Below are 22,240 nucleotides of genomic sequence, written 5' to 3'. Positions count from 1 at the left end.
TTTCTGAAAAGTTAAAAGTTGCGTTGCCATTTGTGTGAAACGGTGAGGTGCATGTTTTCAATTGGCTTTTGCAAATTCTGTTTTCCCTTATCCACTGCAAGTAGATGAAATGTGTTCCCTCCTCATTACAGTTACTAAAGATATCCCTGTGCATGATCTTGTCTATTTATATAACTATGCCTTGAATAGAATTACCTGAAAGAGTTTAAAAATTGTTGATGTTTTATGCACAAACTCTTCACTTGCTTGAAGTGTTCACCACTGGCCTTGCTTATTGTCCATCCTTGGCCATGGTCTGCCACTGCTGAAAGGACTGGAGGTTATAGATTTTCTTTCTAATGAATAAAAACTTTCTTTGAAATCTGATGAATTTAATGACTTGGAATTAAGCCTTGGTGTGTGCTCTTTCCACATATGATGTACACACATTGCACTGCCCCATCCAGGTAGCCATAGTAAGCCATCTTACTAAAGGTTGACCTAGGGTACTGTAGCTTGAGAAAGCCTTATGAACTCAAGTCTCAGGATTCTGAGAGCTCCTGACCAAAAATTTTGTTTGAAGCATTTGAAACACCAATGTCGTTGTACAAGGAAACGCAATTTTCTTGAAGTTTTGATTTTCTTTAATGCTTTATGATTGGGTGGCACAGTGGTTGGTACTGCTGCCTTACAGATCTGGGGACCTGGGTTGGGTCACTGTGTGGAATTTGCATGTTCTCCCTGTGTCTGTGTGGGTTTCTTCCCACAGTCCAAAGATGTCTGGGTTAGGTGTATTGGCTGTGCTAAATTGCCATTTAGTGTCCCGGGTTACATAGGTTAGAGGGATTTGGGGGGTGGGGGGAGGTAAATATGTGGGGGTGTGGAGATATGGCCTAAGTGGGATTGTTGTTGGTGCAGACTTGATGGGCCAAATGGCCTCCTTCACTGAAGGGTCTCCATGATGACCCTATTTCCAATATTCAATCTACTGATGGAACTAGGGTGGCAGCCAAAAGGGTTTTCAACCTATTTTGAGTCATTTGATTAGTTCTTTTCATTGATAGATTTGCAGGCTACTCATCCTTGTTTTATCTTGCTTGTGCTCAGTAAGTTGTGATTGGAAGTATCACCTCTCCCCTGGTTTGTGGTTGATTTGTGTGTTTTTTACCTGTTAAATTGTGCAACTATAAATGAAACCACAAATCCGATGCAAATATTGACATGTACTTTGCCTATCCCTTGACAAACCCATATTAGGTGCAATGTTTTGCATTATTAAATCCACAGTGTTAGCAGCAGATGTTTCCAAGTCACAGGCAAAGCCGCATTCTGCCCTGCTTACTGAAACAGCATAATGTCTCCCATTTTGGCCATCTATTCTGCCTCTTTGAGTGAGCTTACTAGCTCATGCCACATTTATGGGTAATTTTGCTCAGTATCTAGTTTACCCTTAAACTTCACTGAGTTTTAATGCATGTATTGAATTTCATTCCTAACAATACTGGGTGCCCTACAACACTTGGACTGTAGTAGTTCAAGAAGGCAGTTCATCATCTTCTGGAGGGCAATTAGGGATGGACAATACTTAGCCAGCAACACCCACATCCCATGAATTTTTTAAAATTCTGACTGACAGATGAAAAGATAGTTTCAAATACTGAGGCCATATTGTTTAGTGTTTTTTCATGAGCATTCCAGAAGTTCTTCAAATGCCTTTCTTACAATTTTGACTTCTACATCAAAGTTTACAGTTTCAAAGAATAAGGAAGACTAATTTTACAATATTTCACCAACTGTTTTTGGTGTCATAATGAGACTGCAGCTGCTAATATGTGCTGTGTGCCGAGTGACACTTCCCTAGACTGTCCAGGATACAGACAGATGCAACACAAGACTTCATGCTGTGTCCATTGCTGTCCAGAAGGATGTGAAGTCATTGGATGTCTGCCGCAATAACTTTTTTTTCAAAAACACCTCTGATGATTTCATTGTGCAATCACTTGATGTGAGTCATGCAGAGTTGAAAGGTGCAAGGTTGAATAATGGGTTTGATAGATTATTTGGGGCAGAAGTTGCTACGTTTGATCTTGTCGTCTGCTTGGAAAGGAAAGCTCTTCTAGGATTTCACTTCCAGTCATTATCCAGGAAAATGTTCATGATTGTCCCATGGGTTTGTTGTTTGAGCATTCTGTTGATTGAGGGTGTGAAGAATGTTGGCTAAAGTAAACTGTGCGATAGGTTTAAGGGAAAGTCAGTAGACATACAGTAGTAGACATTTGTGAAGATACTTCATAACACTCAAAGATAAATTCCAGTGAGAACTAAGCGATGGAAGTATTATCCATGGGCTGAAGGACCTTTTCTGCACTGTATGATTCTATGGCTAATTAAGGAAGTTAAAGATAATGTCACATTAGAAGAAAAAATGTACAGTTCTGCGAAAGTTAGTGGATGTTTGGAAAGAATTTAAAAAGTGGCTAAGAATGACTGAGACTAATGAAAAGTATTAGAGTATGAGCGAAAGCTATCAAGAAATATTAAAAATAGGTAGTTAACAGTTTCTACAGATATTTTAAAATGGAAAGAGTGATAAAGTGAATATTGGCCCTCTATAGAGGGAATCTGGGGAACTAATAATGGAAAATAAGGAAATAGCAGATGAATTGAACAAATATTTTGTATATGTTTTCACTGTAGTGGATGCTAAGAGTGTCCCAGAAATAAGTGTTTATCAAAATAGGAGAAACTTAATATTTCTTTCCCTGGTGATAATTATTTTGAGAGAATTATTAGAATTAAAATCTAACAAGTCACCACCTCCTGATGGACTTCATCCTAGAATCTGAAAAGAAGTGACTGCTGAGATAGTCGATACATTGGTTTCAATTTTCCAAAACTCTAGATTCTGTAAAGGTCCCATTGGATTGAAAAATAGCAAATGTGACTCCTCTATTCAAGAAAGGAGGGTGACACAAAGCAGGAAATTTCAGGCTGGTTAGCTTAATCTGTCATTTGGAAAATTCTACAATTTGCTTATTAAGGACATTATGGTGGGGTATTTAGCAAATTTCGATACGTGAGTAGAATCATGAAGGATTAGGGACAGGGAAATCATGCTCAACCTTTTCAGGAAGTAACCAGCAGTGTGGACAAGAGGAATTTGTGGATGTGGTGAACTTTCATTTCCATAGTTTGGTCTCCTTTTTTAAGAAAGGACATAATTGCATTCAAAGCAGTTCCTATCAACTGATAGGATGAAGGGGATTATCTTGGGAGGGAAGATTGGATAGGTTTTCTATATCCATTGGAGTCTAGAAGAATGAATGGCAATAACAATGAAACATAAGATCCTGAGAGGACTTGATAGGATGGATGCTATCTCTAATGAAGGAGAGTGGAGTTATGGGTCACCACTTAAAAATAAGGGGTCTCCCATTTAAGACAGATGATATTTTTCTGATGTTTGAGAGTCAGTAGAATTCTCTTTTCCAGAGAACAGTGTAGGCAGGGTAATTGAATATTTTTAAGGCTGAGTTAAATCCTTGATTGTCGAAAGTTGATGGGTTTAGTGGGTAGAAAGGAAAGTGGAATTCAGACCATGGTCAGATCAGCCATGATCTTATTGAGTGGTTGAATAGGCTCAAGGGGCTGAATGGCTTGCTCCTGCTCACAATTTGTATGCATGTCAAAACTATTATGTGAAAATCAAATTAAATAAAAAAAAACTCTTGGTAGAGACTTGTGTTCAAAATAAATGATGTACAACTCCTAATTTTGGTTTGGTGGTAAATAACTTGAGTATTATGCTGTTGAAGCCTTTCACCCTGCACTCATCAGGGCAGACTTGCAAGAATGTCAATTGTTACGGGGTCAATAATTAACAGTACATGAGTGCTGATTGGTTGGCAAGTTGACCCTGATTGGTAAAGGTGCTGCCATAGCGAATGCACCAGGGCAGTTAACTGGCAAACTTTTGCTTCAGGTCAAACCAGGCAAGTTGGACGTGGTGAAGGCACTTCTGTGGGGACTGACCCAGGGAATGCTTTCCCCCAAGCATTTGTTTAATTGAAAAAGATGCAGTGTGTGAATGTGTGCTTTATAATAGAACTTATTCATTTGTTTCTTTCAGTTTTAGTATCAAATTTTAGAGACCTGTTTGTAGATGTAGACTGCAGTAATACTATTAGAACTCTGCCCTTTCACCTCCATTATTTGGATTAAAATCCAGTCAAGTTTGAAAAGCTTGAGGTTTTTATCACTGGGCTGCGTGGATCCTAAGCAAGTTGAGCAGTCATTATTCTTAATCTTCTTGTTAAGATTCCTGGGTTGTCTTCTAATGTCATAGAAATTTCAACACAATGCACGGAATGCTTGTGCTCGTAATTTTTTCCCTTCCTTTTACTCCCACAGTGAAACTCCAAGCACCACCACTGTTCCCCTGATACCCCAAAGAAAAAAATAATAATCCTCTTGTCCTGTTCCATAATCTGTTGTTAAATAAAGCAATCCATTCCATGTTTGTGTGATAAACCACTTAACCTTTGCTCTTATGCTTTATGCTAATGAAATCTCTTGTTTCTAATTGTTTGCTGGTAACAATTAGCTACGTAATTGCAACAAAGGGTTTGCACGCAACTTGTCGAAAAGAAACCAATGGATTGTAAAGTCAATTAGGATTCATAAACAGCCATGTCAAGCTTCTTTAAAAAAGAGTTCAAGCATCTCAGTATTGAATTACAGTCTTGGCCTGACTCCTTGGTGTCTTGTGTACTGTTACAGGAACAAAACACTAAGAAAGCGCCCATTGGTGTGAAATTATTGTCTTGATACTTTATGAAGTCCTCACCTTTGTGGAACCTAACATGTTGGTTAGAAATCACAACGTATTTTTGATATTCTCAAAGGTTGTTAACTAAAAGTTCCATGAATAAACATTGAAAGCAAATGATCTTGGGTGCAGAATACATACTGTAATCAAATCTTGGGCTGAGGTGATGATTATAAATAACCTGAGACTTGCTTGGTCGCTTGATATAGTTTGACTCGCCCTATTAAATTGATATGCTTGTGACTCAATCTCAGGTATCCAGTTTTCTACTTTAGCATAGATGTCATTAAAATTAGTTTTTTAACTTGTGTGACTGTGCCAGTACGTTTCCAAATTTCTTCTGTCCTGCTTGAAATAATCTCAAAATGAAGCCAATGTGTAATTGAATGAGCGGCAGAATTCAGCAGCTGTCACACTACCAACATATGCGCACAATTTAAATAGAGATGGGAGGAAATCAGTGCTGGCAGTGATTTCTGATCTAGTGTTTATGTCGATATTGACATTACTATACCATTTTCTGGCTCTAATGCCCTATTCCTGAGGGTATCCAGTTCACTGTCTTTCTCTTCTGTTCCCTTCCAGATAGTGATACCTCCCTCCCTAATAGGAACTCTGAAGATGATCATGTGTTTTAAACCGCAACGTTTGTTTGGCCTTGGTAATGCTTCAACCCCTATTTTAAAAGATTGAGAGTTCAAGTTGGACTTCACAATCTAGGCTGACACTCCAGTATAATATTGAAGTGTATTATTGTGGGAGGTGTTAAAGCGAGCCAATTTTTACTGTAAGAAATCTCTCAACACCAGGTTACTTACTGTGCCTATTCCAGTCCAATGACAGCCTCTCTATATCAATTTCTTCTGTGAAAGATTACATGTCACAATAAAGATTAGGGATTTTCCAATGTATAAATTCCATCTGAAGACCATCAAAATCATTTAAATGGCCATTTGACTTGATGTTCAGATATCCTGTGGTGTTTTTGCTATGTAACCCTGCATTTCTGAATAGTTTGTATATGAAGTGTTTTGAAACGCTGAATGATTTGTTTTGGATTTTTTTATCAATTAGCTGCCACAGACAAGACGGACCAAGCAGCCCTATTGTGTTTTTGTTTCCTATACTTTGGCACTAAAAGTGCAAATCTTTCTGCTTATGAAATTGTCCATTCCTAAAACTTGGCAAACCTCAGTTGTTGAATATTTGTACACCTGTCCTGTTTACTATACATTTTAAACCAAATTAAAACTTCTTTATACTTGGGAATTTGAGTGCAAAATGATCATTTCACAGGTATTGAGTTTTGATAGTGGGATCATACAAGGCCAATCATGCTTTACAGTATCAGATACAATGTAATGGGTAGTCCAACTGTTGTAGATTATCTGGTCATAAGCTTTTCATTCTCCAGATTGCAATTATAGGTATGAATATGTATTATGTATCTAAGACTGTTTAATATAAATCATACAAATTCATGTCATATGTAAACCCCAATAACATTAACTTTCATGTGCAACAAATTCACTGCACAATAGTAAGGGAATTTTGATGTGTAGTAGGTGGGAACAAAAAATGACCAGAATTGAGAATGTCAATGGCAACCATTTTTTTAAAAAGCCTTTGAAAGTGGAATAAATTTAATAAGCATTTAAATTCTTGTCCATTTAAGAGTGGCTAATGATAAATGTAAGTCAGTGAAGAGTTTATAAAAGATGTCAACACTGAAGTTTCAAAAATACATTTTAAAGTACCAGTAAGTTGTTAATGTCTTTTTAAAAGTTCCCTTGACTCCTTCCCACAAGAGAAGTACGTGGTCACATTGGAACAAGGCTGTATCACACGCATAGAATAGGTGAAAAAAACAGAAAAAATATCACTATGCTCCACTTCTCCAGCTTCCACTCTAAACACGTTAAAGAAGCCATCCCCTATTGACAGACCCTCCGTGTACACAGGAACTGCTCAGATGAAAAGGATTGCAACAAACACCTGACGCTGAAAGATGCCCTCGTAAGAACAGGATATGGCATTCGACTCATTGATCGACAGTTCTGATAGGCCACCGTGAAAAACTGCACCGACCTCCTCGAAAGACAAACACAGGACACGGCGGACAGAGTACCCTTCGTCATCCAATACTTCCCCGGCACAGAGAAGCTACCACATCTTTTTCAGAGCCTTCAACATGTCATTGAAGACGAGCATCTCATCAAGGCCATCCCGTTCTTGTCTTCAAATAACCGCACAACCTCAAACAGACCATTGTCTGTGGCAATCTACCCAGCCTCCAAGAGAACAGTGACTATGACACCACACAACCCTGTCACAGCAACCTATGCAAGACATGTCGGATCATCGACACGGATGCCAGCATCTCCCATGAGAACACCCTCCATCAGGTACACGGTACATACACTTACAACTCAGCCAACGTTGTCTACCTGACATGCTGCAGGAAAGGATGTCCTGAGGCATGGTACATTGGGGAGACCATGCAGACGCTACAGCAATGGGTGAATGAACACCACTTGACAATCACCAGGCAGGCATGTTCTCTTCCTGTTGGGAAACACTTCAGCGGTCACGGGCATTCAACCTAGGATCTTCGGGTAAACGTTCTCCAAGGCGGCCTTCGCGACACACTACAAGGCAGAGTCGCTGATCTGAGACTGATAGCCAAGTTCCGCAGACCTGAGGACGGTCCCACCTGGTATCTTGGGTTCATGTCATGCTATCTGTAATGATGTGGATATGCCGGTGTTGGACTGGGGTAAACACAGTTTAAAAAAAAAAGCCTGACAACAGGTTTTAGTCCAACCGATTTATTTGATAGTAAATTCACCAGAACTTTCCATTCACCCGAAGAAGAGGGAATCCCCTCGAAAGCTAGTGAATTTACTATCAAATAAATCGGTTGGACTAAAACCTGGTGTTGTCAGACCTTTTACTATGCTATCTGTAACCCATACAACTTGCCTGGGTTTGCAAAATCTCACTAACTGTCCTGTCTGGAGACAATACACATCTCTTTAACCTGTGCTTAACCCTCTGTCCAGTCACATTGGATTACCTGTAAAGACTTGCAATCCAACCACATAAATTGGGTTTGTGTCTTTATATGTCCTATTTATGAACAGAACTCCCACCTACCTGACGAAGGGGCAGTGCTCTGAAAGCTTATGGCTTTTGCTACCAAATAAACCTGTTGGACTTTAACCTGGTGTTGTGAGACTTCTTACTGTGTTGAGGGATCTCTCTGGGAGGTGAAAAGAGCCAAATGAAATAATTACTTTTCTAAACTCCATCTCATCCCTTAATGAGTGTACACAGCTTCAATGAGAGAATTTTACCATGGGAATGAGCACAGCTTTTGTGTACCCTGTATGACAGTAATGGCAAACATTGTAAAACATAGATAAGAAGTATCTGATTTTATGCTGTTGTGGATATTGCAAAAGAGAGTATGGTGACATCAAGGCTGTAAATGTGATGTGACATGAGCTTGCAGCAACCAGTTTGAAGCAAGATTGTAACTATTGCACTTGCAAATGTTTCCAAGCCTAGTGACATTTTTGGAAATTATGGCTGGCAATCGTGTGAGAAGTGTGATGTTGAATTGGCTGCTTGTCATACATCCTCTTGACTTTGCAATTGAGCGGTGTTTATAGCAGGTAACTGTTGCAATATTCTCTGCTCCACGACTGTATTGAAGTCGTTGAAACTTCCAGTGAATGTTCTTCAACTTCTACCTTTTTCTGTGTGACGCTAATTCTGATAATTACATTACTTGTTTGTATCTCTGCTTTCCTCCTTTTTATTCGGTTCTTTTTAATCAATATCTGTTTTACTAAACTCTGCACCAATTGCAAAAATGCACTTTTTGGGAGGAAAAATGTCCATTTTGACAATTGAAAGTTATTTAAACCTGCACTGACTCTTTGACAGAGCACCTCACCCAGGCCCTTTGCCCTGCCCTATCCCTGTAATCCCACATATCTCCCATGGCTAATCCATCTAACCTACACAGCTTGAGACACAAAGGGGCAATTTAGCATGGCCAATTCACCTAATTGGCTCATCTTTGGACTGTGGGAGGAAACTGGAGTACCTGGAGGAAACCCACGCAGACACTAGAAGAACGTGCAAACTCAACAGTCACCCAAGATGAGAATTGAACTAATATAAAAGTAAGGAGGTCTTGCTGCAGCTGTACAGGGCATTGGTGAGGCCGCAGCTGGAGTACTGTGTGCAGTTTTGGGCGCCGCACCTGCGCAAAGATATTTTGGCCTTGGAGGGAGTGCAGAGGAGGTTTACTAGGCTGATACCGGAGTTGAGGGGGTTGAGCTATGAGGAGAGGCTGAATAAACTGGGCTTGTACTCGTTAGAGTTTAGAAGAATGAGGGGAGATCTCATTGAGACGTTTAAGATGATGAATGGGATGGATGGGATAGAGGTGGAGAGACTCTTCCCGCTCAAAAAAGACAGTAGGACTAGGGGGCACAGCCTCAAGATAAAAGGGGGGCGGTTTAGAACGGAGTTGAGGAGGAACTTCTTCACTCAGGGTGGTGAATCTCTGGAATTCTCTGCCTGTTGAGGTGGTGGAGGCTGCCTCGCTAAATATTTTTAAGACACGGGTTGATGGGTTTTTGATAAGAGAGGGGATTAAGGGTTATGGGGAGAAAGCGGGAATGTGGAACTGAGCCACGACAGATCAGCCATGATCTTATTGAATGGCGGGGCAGGCTCGAAGGGCTAGATGGCCTACTCCTGCTCCTATTTCTTATGTTCTTATTTACCACCTTCTCCAGGGCAATTAAGGATGGGTAATAAATGGTGGCCTAGCCTGTAATGCCTGCATCCTGTAAAATAATACATTAACAAAAATGCCAAAGTCTCATGGCCAGGACTCATTTATTTACAATGCCACAATCTGACAAAATATCAGGGGAAAAAAATGCTGTATATAGATTTGTTTCTTCTCGTTGAGGAAACGTGGATAATCTTTTGAAGGGTAATCAATTATTTCTTTAGCTGGATCAAAGAACTAAAGTGCAAACTATGACTATGATTAACTCGAGGCCATTGTATCATGTCAGATTCCAACTGAACTGTTAAGGTGCATTTAAGATCCACAGTGGTGCCACTTAATTATCGAAAAGATTAGAAATTACGGTACAGGGATCAAATTGACTTAAATAGAGTGATTAAACTATCACTCTTCTGAAAAAAATCTATATATAATGGGCCATTATTTTCTGTAGCCATGAGATAGATCTGTCCTTGCCTGTTTAAATCTGACTATTTTCTGTGGCGTGTTGCTGGAAGTGAAAACTAAAAACAACTGAGGCAAATGGGGTGTCTGGGATCTGAGCAAACAGGACAAGCAACTGTTTTTCTTCGTCAATTAGAATGGAGGTTTGTGAGATAAACAGTCTGAATTGAGAAGAACATGTGAACTTGCCCATCAATTCAATGTCAAATCAGAAAGGGAAACAGATGGGGGGGAGGTAGTTGAAGACAGAAATGAGAAATATTTTAAAATTTTACATTTGTAAGTACTCCAAACCTAATTCTGCACTTGTAATTGTTAAGTTTTGATGCTTAGGTTGATTGGCAGTAATTAACAATGAAAACATTTATTAAAAGAATCTCTGACCAGTCAGTTGCTGCTTAACTCAACATGTACGGACCTCAAAAGACTCTGTAATAGGCTTCTTAGCTTTCTTTATTTTAAAGTGTGTTTTGAATGAGTTTAAGATCTTGCTTCATATATCACTTCAGACCAATATAACTTAGTGTGCAAAGTTTAGAATTTACTGTAAGTATACCAGTTTTGTGCTTCAGTGCCTTCCAATGGGGAGCCAGAGCAGGATGCTATTTTCAAAGCTAATGACCAGGTAGTCAACTTTTAGATTAGTGCTTTTTAATTGTGTCTGCCTCTGCAAGAAAGTACAGTAGCAATAAATAAGTATAAAGAACAAAAATATGAAGGTATGCTCATCTTTATAATATGCTTTATAAAATATGAGCTGGAGCGTGGTGTTTAGTTCTGGCTATCATCCTTTTGGAACGGTGTCAACTCCTTTGAGAAGATTTTATTAGGTTAATAACATTAGAAATGGGAGCTAGACAATGTCATACAGTTTCCTGAGGAAGTATTACAATTCAGCAAGTTCAGGGATGATGTTTTGCACCAGCTCACATTGCTGCTCTATCCAATGACTTTTTGTTACTAGGTATGAACAGATAGGTAGAAAAGCTGACATTCTCCTTCCAACGGCAAAGGTTGTGAGAAGATTCAAGGAGAAGTGTTCAGTTTTGAAAGACTAAATAAGGAAAAACTGTCCCTAATGACAGATGGTTGATGACCAGATGAGACAGATTTAAGGAAATTTGTAAAAGAATCAAAGTTAGGCAAGGTTTATTCCATTTGTGCTGTTATGACCTGATTTGTACTGTCTGAAGGGATGGCAGATGCAGATTGAATTGTGATGTTCAAAAGAGAATTGGATAAACACTTGAGGGGAAAACTTGAGGACTTTTGGGAAAGAGTAGAGGAACATGACTAACTGGATAGCTCTCTCAAAGAGCTGGCACAGAAGGCTAAATGGCTTCCCTGTGTGCCAAATCTATAAATCCCTGTTGCTGAAATATCATTCTAAGTTAAGTATGCTTTTGAGCATAGCCTGATGTGCCTCTAGATTGCTTGTTCCTCTGGTGAAATGAGTAGCTTGGGATAAGCCTTGACGTTTGTGTTTCAGGCACCTGTTTGGTATAAAATGTACTACATTTTATTTTGCAGCCATGCACTGTTCATTGCTGCACATTTTATTTGGTATCAATAGCAGGATCATGCAACATGTTTGTTTGCACTCATCATGCAAGTTAAATTCCAAAAGATCACTATTTTGGTATTTAATGCCCTCCTTTCAGGTTGTGGTGAATAAACTCTAATTGGATATGACTACATTATTATATGATGCATTGTTATTACTGAGGAGAAACTAGTTTGATTTAAGTGTTCCCACATAAGTTAGGCTAAGATCAAGTGTAGTATTGACATGCTGTGCTTTGTTGAAATCATTAGGTTACATCTTAGCTTAATTTGAAGCAATTTTTAAAAGTGGCATCTTGACCTTTTGGGTAAGATGCAAATGAGATCAAACTTTGGAGTAGGCATAACTCCTCCTCCAATCACTTGGATTGTGTAGATCAAGCCCAGACAGGAGGTGAGAGCCCTATCTTGCCAGCTTGGATCGGGAATGCCTCAACTTGTTGAGACTCTGAATTGGACTTGATTTGATTGAATTGGAATAAAAAACAAAAAAAAGTTATGCAATATGTGAACTCCTCTTCCAATGTCTATCAGAAAATCACTGCCGTATATTCTTTAAAGCTTAGTGTAATCCAGTTGTGAAGGTCTGGTGCAGTACCAAGGAGGATAGCTGATGTATGTAGGTGAGATGACATCCAAATAAGTATTTGTGTCACTGGAAGCACTCTGCAGGCCTTTGTCTAGGGAGAAACTGAATTAACATTTCAGATTGAACATTCATCAGAACTTTGTCACTCTTTTTTAGGTTGTGGACCTCGAACTCTCTTTTTTTAATTCTGTGATGCAAGATCTATTTTCCTTCCTTGAACTCTCCTCTTCCATCCATAAGTTGTACATCTGGAAAATGGTGTCACGAGCATGGAATCGGTTTTCAAACATGTGCCAGTAATGCTGAGCTTTATATCTTTTTTTTTCTGCTGTATCTTCCAGTTGCTGTCAGCATCATGTTTTGGATCTGCCAGCACTAAGACTAAAGCCATTATGTTCAGCCCATGCCAGAGACACCATATTGTAGGTCCTGATCTTGCCCCTTCCTTTCTATTGAACCAAATGGCATGCAATCTTGATGCTCAACTACTTCATCCTCGACTGTTCTTAAAGAACAGCACCTAGAATGAGAGTACCCGCTAGAGTGCAGAGGCTGTTCAGCCCATCAAGTCTGCACTGACTCTCCAAGAGCATCATACCTGACAGGAAAGGGAGGCATTAAAACATGATCTTGCATGACTTGTGCAAAAATAAACATGTATGATCCTGCTATTGACAGAAATAAAACATGTAGCTTCCAAAGGTCAAGAACACCACTTATGATCACAAATGTTATTTCTTCACTGGAGATTGGATTCCCACTATGCTGTGAGCCAACTGATATTTCAAAATCTTGCATGCTCAAACCTAAATATATTCCCTATCAATCATTAAGTAGCAGCAAATATATATTAGCAACTTGCATTTACATAGCACCTTTTTAATGTAGAAAGATACCCCAAGGTGCTTAATGAGTATGTTTGTTAAAAATTTGCATTTATGTTGCTTTTCATGGCCACCACCCTTCACAAAGTGCTTAGCAATTAGCAATCTCTGTTACAATTTAGGAAACTTGGTAGCTAATTGTCTTCTCTCTCATGTGGCCGACTTCAACATCCACCTGAGAGAGAGGAAGAATAACTTATCCAAAAGATGACATCTCTAGGCAGTGCTCCCTTTTTGTCCTGTCCTGGTGTGTCAGCTTAGATGATGTGGCCAAAATCACCATCTTCTGGCTAGAGTGCGATCAACAGAACCACAGCTATCATCTAAATTTGACACTGAGTCACACGAGATATCCAAAGGGATCATTAGAACACATATTGTACTGTGCACAATATAGAACAACTTGGACACAGCAGTTTAACATCTCATTAACCCTCTTCAAATCCAATATTGCTTCAGTTTAAAAAAAAAAGTCCAGGAAACAATCATGCCAGGAGAATTTTTTTCAGTCTGTTGTACGTGTTATATTTAATGCTGCTTGTGAATTACTTGTTTGAACAAGTTTTCAAAACCAAACATAGATTCTCTTGAGTGATAATTCCAATCAATAGTGATTAGATAAAGGTACTATTTGACAAGTAATAGCATAAATTGTGTTTCTGTATCTTTTTTAAGATACAATGGCATGCTATTGAGAAACACTTTGAAATGGGTTGACATTCCAAATGGTATCTATGATGCCTGCTGATATTCATAGAATCTCTACAGTGCAGAAAAAGGCCATCTGGCCCATTGAGTCTGCACCAACTACAATACTACCCAGGCCCTACTCGTATCCCTACACACTTACCTACTAATCCCGCTAACCTACGCATCTCAGGAAACTAAGGGGCAATTTTAGCATAGCCAATCAACCTAACCGCACATCTTTGGACTGTGGGAGGAAACCGGAGCACCCAAAGGAAACCCTCGCAGATACAAGGAGAATTGCAAACTGCACACACTAACCCAAGCCAGGAATCGAATCCAGGTCCCTGGCAACAATGCTAACTGCTGTGCTACCGTGCCACCCTATTTTATAGTTGGGGTCCATAGACACCTGGGCATTTGTAGAGACTTTGCAGGGGATCGGCAACATAATGTGAACTGCCCTTTTTTTTTTACTGTAGTGAAGGGGGTTGGGCATCCACCAATTCAATTGCTCAATGCCATATCCTTCTCAGTTTGCCACCCGCACTTTCTATACTCATGTTCTGTCTGTTCTTGATACTGTGATGTTGCTGCCAATTAGCTCTGGTTGAATCTATCCTGCGTTATTGGCCAGCACATGTTTCAAAACTCATCCTAAAACTCGCCAAAAGAGAAAATGCGGGGAAACCTCAGCAGATCTGGCAGCATCTTTGAGAGAAAAGAGCTGACGTTTCGAGTCCAGATGACCCTTTGTCAAAGCTTTGACAAAGGGTCATCTGGACTTGAAACGTCAGCTCTTTTCTGCCCTTACAGATGCTGCTAGATCTGTTGAGATTTTCCAGTGGTTTCTCCTTTGATTTCAGATTCCAGCATCCGCAGTAATTTGCTTTTATCGTTCCAATACTCTCTTGATTTGAAAACCTGTCTTGTTCGCCATTTTTATAACCACTTAGTTTCAACCCAGCTTCTTATTTCTTCCCAAAATCATCTTTGAAAATTGATCCTTGCATTCCAGACTGAAAAATTAGTTGACTAGTGTTAGCTGGGGTAGGCTCCCACCCTGAATATGTAAAAGTTCTATCTCTTCCTCAAGTCATTTTCACCCAGCTTTCCCTTCCTTGAATTCTGATTTGGATGTATCCATGAAGGAAAACATGGTGTAAAAGTTTGTCTACTATGTAATGCCTTAGCATTCTCTGAAATTAATCAGTCTCGATCTCAAAAGTAGTGAATTAACTATTTGCACAAATACATACGTAATGCTCAAAATCGTTTGCATATTGCAGCTAATGTGCTTTACTGATCTCACGAGTATGAAAGTCACTGAAGTGCCAGATGGCCATAGGTTGCTCTCCTTTTTGAGAGAGAGCTGACTGGTTGTCATATAACCTGAGGGTCACTAAACCTTAGTCGAGGGGCAAGGTTGAGGAGGCAGGGCCTTCATGAATAACCTCAACTGGTATGGGAATAGAACCCACGTTGTTGGCATCACTGCATCATGAATCAGCCACCCAGTCAACTAAATATAAATAACCTTTCCAAATTGTTTTTTAGAATAGAAATGTACCGTTCTTAAATTCTGCAATTAACTGTCCTGCATCTTGTTTGCAAAAATAAATGCAATCAGTTTGTTCTATGTTTGCTTGCACCTGAAAACTAAAAGCAATTTCAGTATGTAATTTGACTTTTGGAGGAAGTCCCCATTATGTGACCATTCCTAAGTTCTGGTTTAGTGATTAATGCATAGACTGGCAATGTAGCCAAGCTGGAACGTGATTCGATACTTAAAATGTAACCAGGGAAGTATAAGAGGAACGTTTCTGCCCAAAATGAAACACAGACATTGAAGATTAGCAAATTTTCTCAACCAGTAATCCTAAAACAGGGCAGTAACATCAAACATTGAGAAATGGAAACAAATGAATTTGCAGCTAAAGGGGAAATATTGTTTGTCCTTAACCTTGAATCACTGTTTTTCATCTGCTCTCCTGACTTTGAAAGATGTTTCTTGTATAGATCAGTTATCACCACCTTACAGTTTGTAACCACCTCCACAGATGACCATAACCAGTTGTACCTTGAATTTCTCTTTCGATGGCCCTCTCTTTTATTTCTTTCCCCTTGGCTGGACATTTTTTTTTGCTCCGCTCACTGAATAGACTCTGAATCATTTGTAGAGGCTCTTTCCTGTGTACGTTTACGAAGAGGAAATTGTGGGCACTGAAATCCACATGATGAAAAAAAATTAGACTTTGTTACTACAGCTTAAAAAAGGAAACTGTATTGGAATGCAAAATGGAAACCAATAATTTGTTTTTATGGACACCTTCAATTTCGTTGTTCAGTTGTATATTTTATTTTGAATGCATATAAAATGGGTGAAGTCTGAACTCTTTGTATTTGCTTACAGGTCACAGCCAAGTTTGCCATCATGTTCATCACCGTACAGTACAATGTTACATACATCAATATAGGTAAGAGAGAGCTATTTAGCGTTATGGTGCGTGTGGAAAAACAAAATATTTTGGGCTGTAGTCTTCTGCATCTTAAAATGGGAAATTCTGAAGTAATGACCAGCAACTCAGGGCGGCACTGTAGTACAGTGGTTAGCACTGCTGCTTCACAGTTCCAGGGATCGATTCCCAGCTTGGGTCACTGTGGAGCTTGCACATTCTCCTTGTGTCTGTGTGGGTTTCCTCCAGGTGCTCCAGTTTCCTCCCACAGTCCAAAGATGTGTGAGTTAGGTTGATTGGCCGTGCTAAAATTGCCCCTTAGTGTCCTGAGTTGCATATGTTAAAGAGATCAGTGGGTAAGTATGTAGGGATATGGGGGTAGGGCCTGAGTGGGATTGTTTGGTGCAGACTCAATGGGCCAAATGGCCTCTTTCTGCACTGAAGGGTTTCTATGATTCTGTGAACCATTAAGTTAGTGAATGTCATTGGATGAAATCCTTTAATGAATCACAATTTATTTTATGGGAAGTGAGAACCAGTAGGCACTGAAAAAACAACTAATCAAAATTTTATTTGAAGAGTTTTGAGCTAACTTCTAATGACAGTGTATGCACTGAAATTATAAATCTCACCTCCAGTTGTCTCCACACCACTGTCTGCAACAGTTGTTTCCCCCAGAGACCTATTGTGGTGTCACGGGCCTGCAACTTGATCTTCAATGCTTGGCTGGAAAACTTTTTGTTGCATTTATTCTTTGTTACATTTATCTGAATATTTTTGATCCTTCAATTATTCGTGTGACTTTTTGTTTGCTTCTCTTCTGAAAACCAGCTTATGTCCTCTGATCTCTCAGTTGCTTCTCCCACCCTAGCGCTGAGGGACATTTTTACACAGTTAACACACACAACTAATCTTTACCATCTGGTTTGTGAAGTATGGTGTAATTATTGAAGTTTAGATCATGTTTTTGAATTTTGTAATTTGGGTTTTGCCAAGCAGTTTTATCGTTTGAACATCCATGACCATGCTTACACCAAGTTGAAGGATGTCTAGGACCAGGACATTATGTTAAAACAAGAAGGTGTTTTGTTCTTGAAATGAATGTTGCAGGTCAGTTTGCAGTAGAGAAGAGTCTGAACAGGTCTGTTAAGTGGGGAACAAGGTGCTCTGAGATTTTTGGGCCAGAAAAAATTTGCATTTTAAGAAATTCTTGCATTTATAAAAAGAGGGCCAAATGTAAGACTTGGAAAGTATAAATTGCTTGTATCATACAAATAATGTGAAGCTTTAACAATTGAGAGATTTATACTTGGACTGTTCAATACTTTTAACTAGTTTTAACTTGGCTCACTGAAGTCATTGTGGAAATTATAAATCAAAGATGATATATGAACATACAAATTAGGAGCAGTTGTCGATCAGTCATTGAATGCTCTGCCATTCAATCAGGGCATGGCTGATCTAATTTTAACCTCAGCTTCACACTCCTGCCCTGAACTTCCATCCCTTTGCTTATCAAGAATCTATTTACTTCTGCCTTAGAGATATTCAAAGACTGCCTCAACCACTTTTTGAGGAAGAGAATTGCGAAATCTGAACTCGAGAGGGAAAAAACTCCTCATCACTCAAGTGGGCAACCCTTATTTTGAAACAGTGACGCTCAGTCCTAGATTCCCCTACAAAAGGAAACATCATTTTCACATGCACCATGTCAATTCCCCTCAGGATCTTTGTTTCAATCAAGTCACCTCATAGAATCATAATCTCGACAGTGCAGGAGGAGGCCCAGCACACCTGCGCCAATACCAATCCCACCCAGGCATCCTCAAAACCCAATGTATTATACCTACTAATCCCATGACACTAAGGGGCAATTCAGCATGGCCAATCAATTTAACTTGCATATCTTTGGACTGTGGGAGGAAATCGGAGCACCCAGAGGAAATCCACATAGACATGGAGAACGTGTAAGCTCAATACAGACAGTGACCCAAAGCCAGAATTGAACCCAGGTCCCTGGTGCTGTGAAGCAGCAGCGCTAACCATTGTGCCACCATGCTGCCTCTGCTCTTCTAAAGTTTACGCTTTCCTCAATACAATCCACCATTCTAAATATTAGTTTAGTAAACCTGTTATGAACTGTTTCCAACATATTTACGTATTTCCTTCAGTAAGGAGACCAGTACTGTCCACAGTTCTCCCAGATGTGGTCTCACTATTGCCCTGTACGACTGATGCATAACCCCTCTACTTTGGTATACAATTCCCCTTGCAATAAACAATAACATTCTATTAGTGTTGCTTGTTACTTGTTGCACTGCATACTAACTTTTGTGATTGCTCAGATAGTAATCCAAAAATTCCCTTTGAGGTTCAGTTTTCTAATTTAGTGCCTAGCTTCTCTTGCACTCTATGCAGAACCTCCTTTCCTAGTTTTTAATGTTATCAATACTTACATGAACCACAACTGAGTGCTCCAAATTGCTGTTAGCTGTGAATAAATATTCCAAACCCTTGCACCAGGCAGGCAACACAGTCAGCTGGACCCTTGCTGTTTGCTGCAGAAAACTCAATCCCCTACTGTCACTACATGTCTTTTTCTTCTGACACCTGAATGGCTTCCTGTATCATGGTGCCATGATCAGCTTGCTCATTCACCATAAAGCCCCTATTTTCATCCAAACAAGCTGAGAGAATTTCAAACCTATTGAACAACTACAGAGGCTGACACTCCTGCTCTCTCGGTCAGCTTACCTGCCTCACTTGAGGTCACACCCTTCTGTTCCTGATCATTGACCAAACTAGAAGATCTGATCCCAAAGCATCCTATCCCAAGTGGTGTGGCTGTCTTCTGGCACAAAGCATCCACTTAACTTGCCACCCCCTCCCTGATGTGTCACATTGTCTGCAACTCAGCCTCCAGTTCAATGACTGAACCACAAACACGGCAGACGTGTTTGTCCTGGATCGCACTAGCATCCAGGAACTCCCATGTGCAGCAGCTTTGACACATCACCTGTTTTGCCATTCTTGATGTTTTTCAATTGAGCTTAATTTTGTCAAAAATATGCTTACAGAAATACTGCAATGAAGTTGCTGTATTATTTCATTCACCTATTCGTCTCTTTTTTTTAACATATTTATTAACATTTTCAACAGCCTGTAGACTGTTTTAAACCTGAGGATTGGAACAGACCAACTTAAAAGCTCAGCAGATTCTTGCCAAAAAGCTAGCTCCTTTTTCCTGTAGTAGAGTAAGAACCAACTTCTTTTTGGGATGAGAAAGGTAGAAAAAGCTGAAGGAAACAGGCCAACCTCCTCCCTTTGAACTTGCCCACTCCCCAAACTCTTGGATATGCAATCAGTTCCTCAGCTGCATTTGTTTTCCTTGCTGCAAACCTCCAATTGTCAGCCAGAAAAAAAACCTCATTAGATGTGGCAGAATAAATTGACCCAGATTAGAGAGAAAACATTGAGTTTCAACAGAGAAATATTTCAGGAAGTATGTCAGTGATATTGTACGTGAGTCTTTTGATATATTAGTTTTATTGAGCTGTTCAATATGCTTGCTAGTACCCTGGCTATAGCTTGCATTTGTTTATGTTAAAAGTTGTTTCAACTATGAAATACTCAGATTTAATTATTCAGCTCTGGAAATTTCCATGTAGTTTACTAGTAGATTTTCAAGATATTTATGGGTATAGGTCAGAGTGGGTCAGTCAAGCAGGGAGTGGTAGAAGTGGAGAGATATGTTTAAATGTGGAATGTGAGGCCAAGGAGCAGAGCAGCTGGCAGCTGTAGTGGAATGCTGCAAAACATAAGGCCCATGTTCAAGCAGGCATGGAGTAAAGTTAGTGTCTTGTTACTTGTAAATTGAGCATGGCATAACTGACATCTCTGTGGGAGAATGAAAGCATGTTTGTATGGAGCAAGGTAAGAGTGGCAGGGCGCTCTGTTTAATACAAGACATTTATGTTAATTGTATATTAACTGTAGGCAAATGGTGGACATTAACTGGCACTTGTGCCCATAAAAATAGTCTTAAACTGTGATGTTGAGGTTAGGAGTTGCTTGTTTGTAATCTGTAACTCTTTAAATAAATGCGCATAAGGGTGTATAAAACATTCTTTGGTTATATCCTTCACCAACTCTCATAGTGGAACATGGTTTGGTAGCAGAGGATGGTTGGTTAAAGGAGAAGTTTTAAGATGAAAGATCTTTTAGAAAATTATCACAGTAGCTACTGTGAAAATAGCATGCAAATTGTCAGGATGATTTCCCTCTGATTTTGTATTCTGAATCATGTGACCAGTGGAAGAATTGAGCGGACGTGTACAAGTATTATGTCCCTACCAAAGACAAAAGAAGGTGTCATCTTGGTATTGTTAATTCCTGTAAGTAGTAAAATCACAAAGGCTTCGTAAGCCCATCAGTTGGATAGTTGAGAAGATTTGGACCTTGTATTCGTTCTTGGATGAAATTTACAAGAAAGATGATTTGTTAAATGTTTTTGGGATATAGTCAGACTGATATTTGGAAAACGAAATGTTGTGCTAAGTTGTCACACATGACAGGCTTGTGGTTCTAACTGGCGTTCAGATCTCTGGGATGGAGACCTTACTGAATCAGATGCCTGCTACCTTAAAATTCCTAGGAATCTCCTTGTCTTTGTGGAACAAATGGGATGTTCCGTGATGATGCAGAATAGGACAGAGTTTGAAATGGTCTGGATGGTGGACCCTGGAGCCAACACAATGGAAGGGTTAAAGACAGCAGATTGAGGATGCAAGCACTTTTAGTTGATATGGCCAGTAGAGCAGAAGGTCAAACTGGAACATTCCAGAAATACTCAAACAGTTCATGTGTGCTCCTAAGATGACAAAGTATCATACAGTGAGCTGCCAAAGAGAAGAGGAAGGATCCTTGAAATAAAGTCAAAATACTGTGGATGCTAGAGATCTGAAATAAAACAGAAGTGCTGGAAAAAGTCAGCAATCTGACAGTATCTGTGCAGAAACACAATATTTTACATTTTATACATTCTTCTTTGGAGCAGTCTACAGCAGTTTCTTGGTTAGTAGTTAGAGTACCTGTTTGCCACGTGCTCTATTTGTTGAGTACTAGTTTGTTGATAAATGGCTAACATTCAGTTACAAATTGGGTGAATATCATTTATCAGATGAGATACTTGAGAGGCTCAAGACTTGCATGTAAATTATACTTTATGCTTGCAATGATTGATCAAGATTATATTTTCCATTTAATTTTACATATGTAAGTTATCAGAAATGTTATTCCAAACTTTTGAGGCGTAGCATCAACGCTGAAAATCAAAAGTGCTTTGAATTTCAAGCTTAGTGTGGTTCCCTGACTCCTATGATCTACGTTGTGCATTTACAATCCTGACAAAATAACAGCATATCCTTTGAAGTACCACAATCAACACCACAGGCAGTTCCTCAGTTATAATTAAGTTATTTTGTACATTTGAGAATCAATCAAATCACACTTCCAAATGTAACTACCCTTCTGTCTCTCTAGATGAGATTGCTACATGGAAAGATTTGTATTTTAACAGTGCTTTTGATGACCACCTGATGTCTTGAAGCACTTTACCTTAGCAAAGTGATGGGCTTCCCACCTTTGAGTCAGACAATAGTAGATCTGAATCCCACTCGAGAGACTTGAGCATGTAATCTAGGCTAACACTTTAATGCTGTACTGCAGTACAAGCAAGTCCTGCTGTACTTGCCTCCAGATGAGACGTCCGTTCTGAGATTAAAATAATGTGGAGATGCCAGCTTTGGACTGGCGAAGACACAGTAAGAAGTCACTCAACACCAGGTTAAAGTCCAACAGGTTTATTTGGTAGCGCAAGCCACTAGCTTGCAAAGCGCTGCTCCTTCATCAGGTAAGTGGGAGTTCTGTTCACAGACAGGACATATAAAGACACAAACTCAATTTACAAAACAATGG

General features: G+C 39.5%; 1 protein-coding gene across 1 annotated transcript in view; it reads left to right on the top strand.

Moving 5' to 3' along the window:
* LOC145353841 (translocating chain-associated membrane protein 1-like 1) overlaps window positions 1-22,240 on the top strand; it is a 51,784-nt gene that overhangs the window by 8,072 nt on the left and 21,472 nt on the right. Inside the window, exon 2 of the mRNA XM_080204693.1 lies at window positions 16,222-16,285. Coding sequence (XP_080060819.1) covers window positions 16,222-16,285 — 64 coding nt within the window. The remainder of the gene's footprint in view (window positions 1-16,221; window positions 16,286-22,240) is intronic.

The sequence above is a fragment of the Carcharhinus amblyrhynchos genome, chromosome 16 (genome assembly GCF_965287045.1).
Source record: "Carcharhinus amblyrhynchos chromosome 16, sCarAmb.v2.hapA, whole genome shotgun sequence".
NCBI lineage: Eukaryota > Metazoa > Chordata > Chondrichthyes > Carcharhiniformes > Carcharhinidae > Carcharhinus > Carcharhinus amblyrhynchos.
This window is presented reverse-complemented; position numbering and strand designations above follow the sequence as displayed.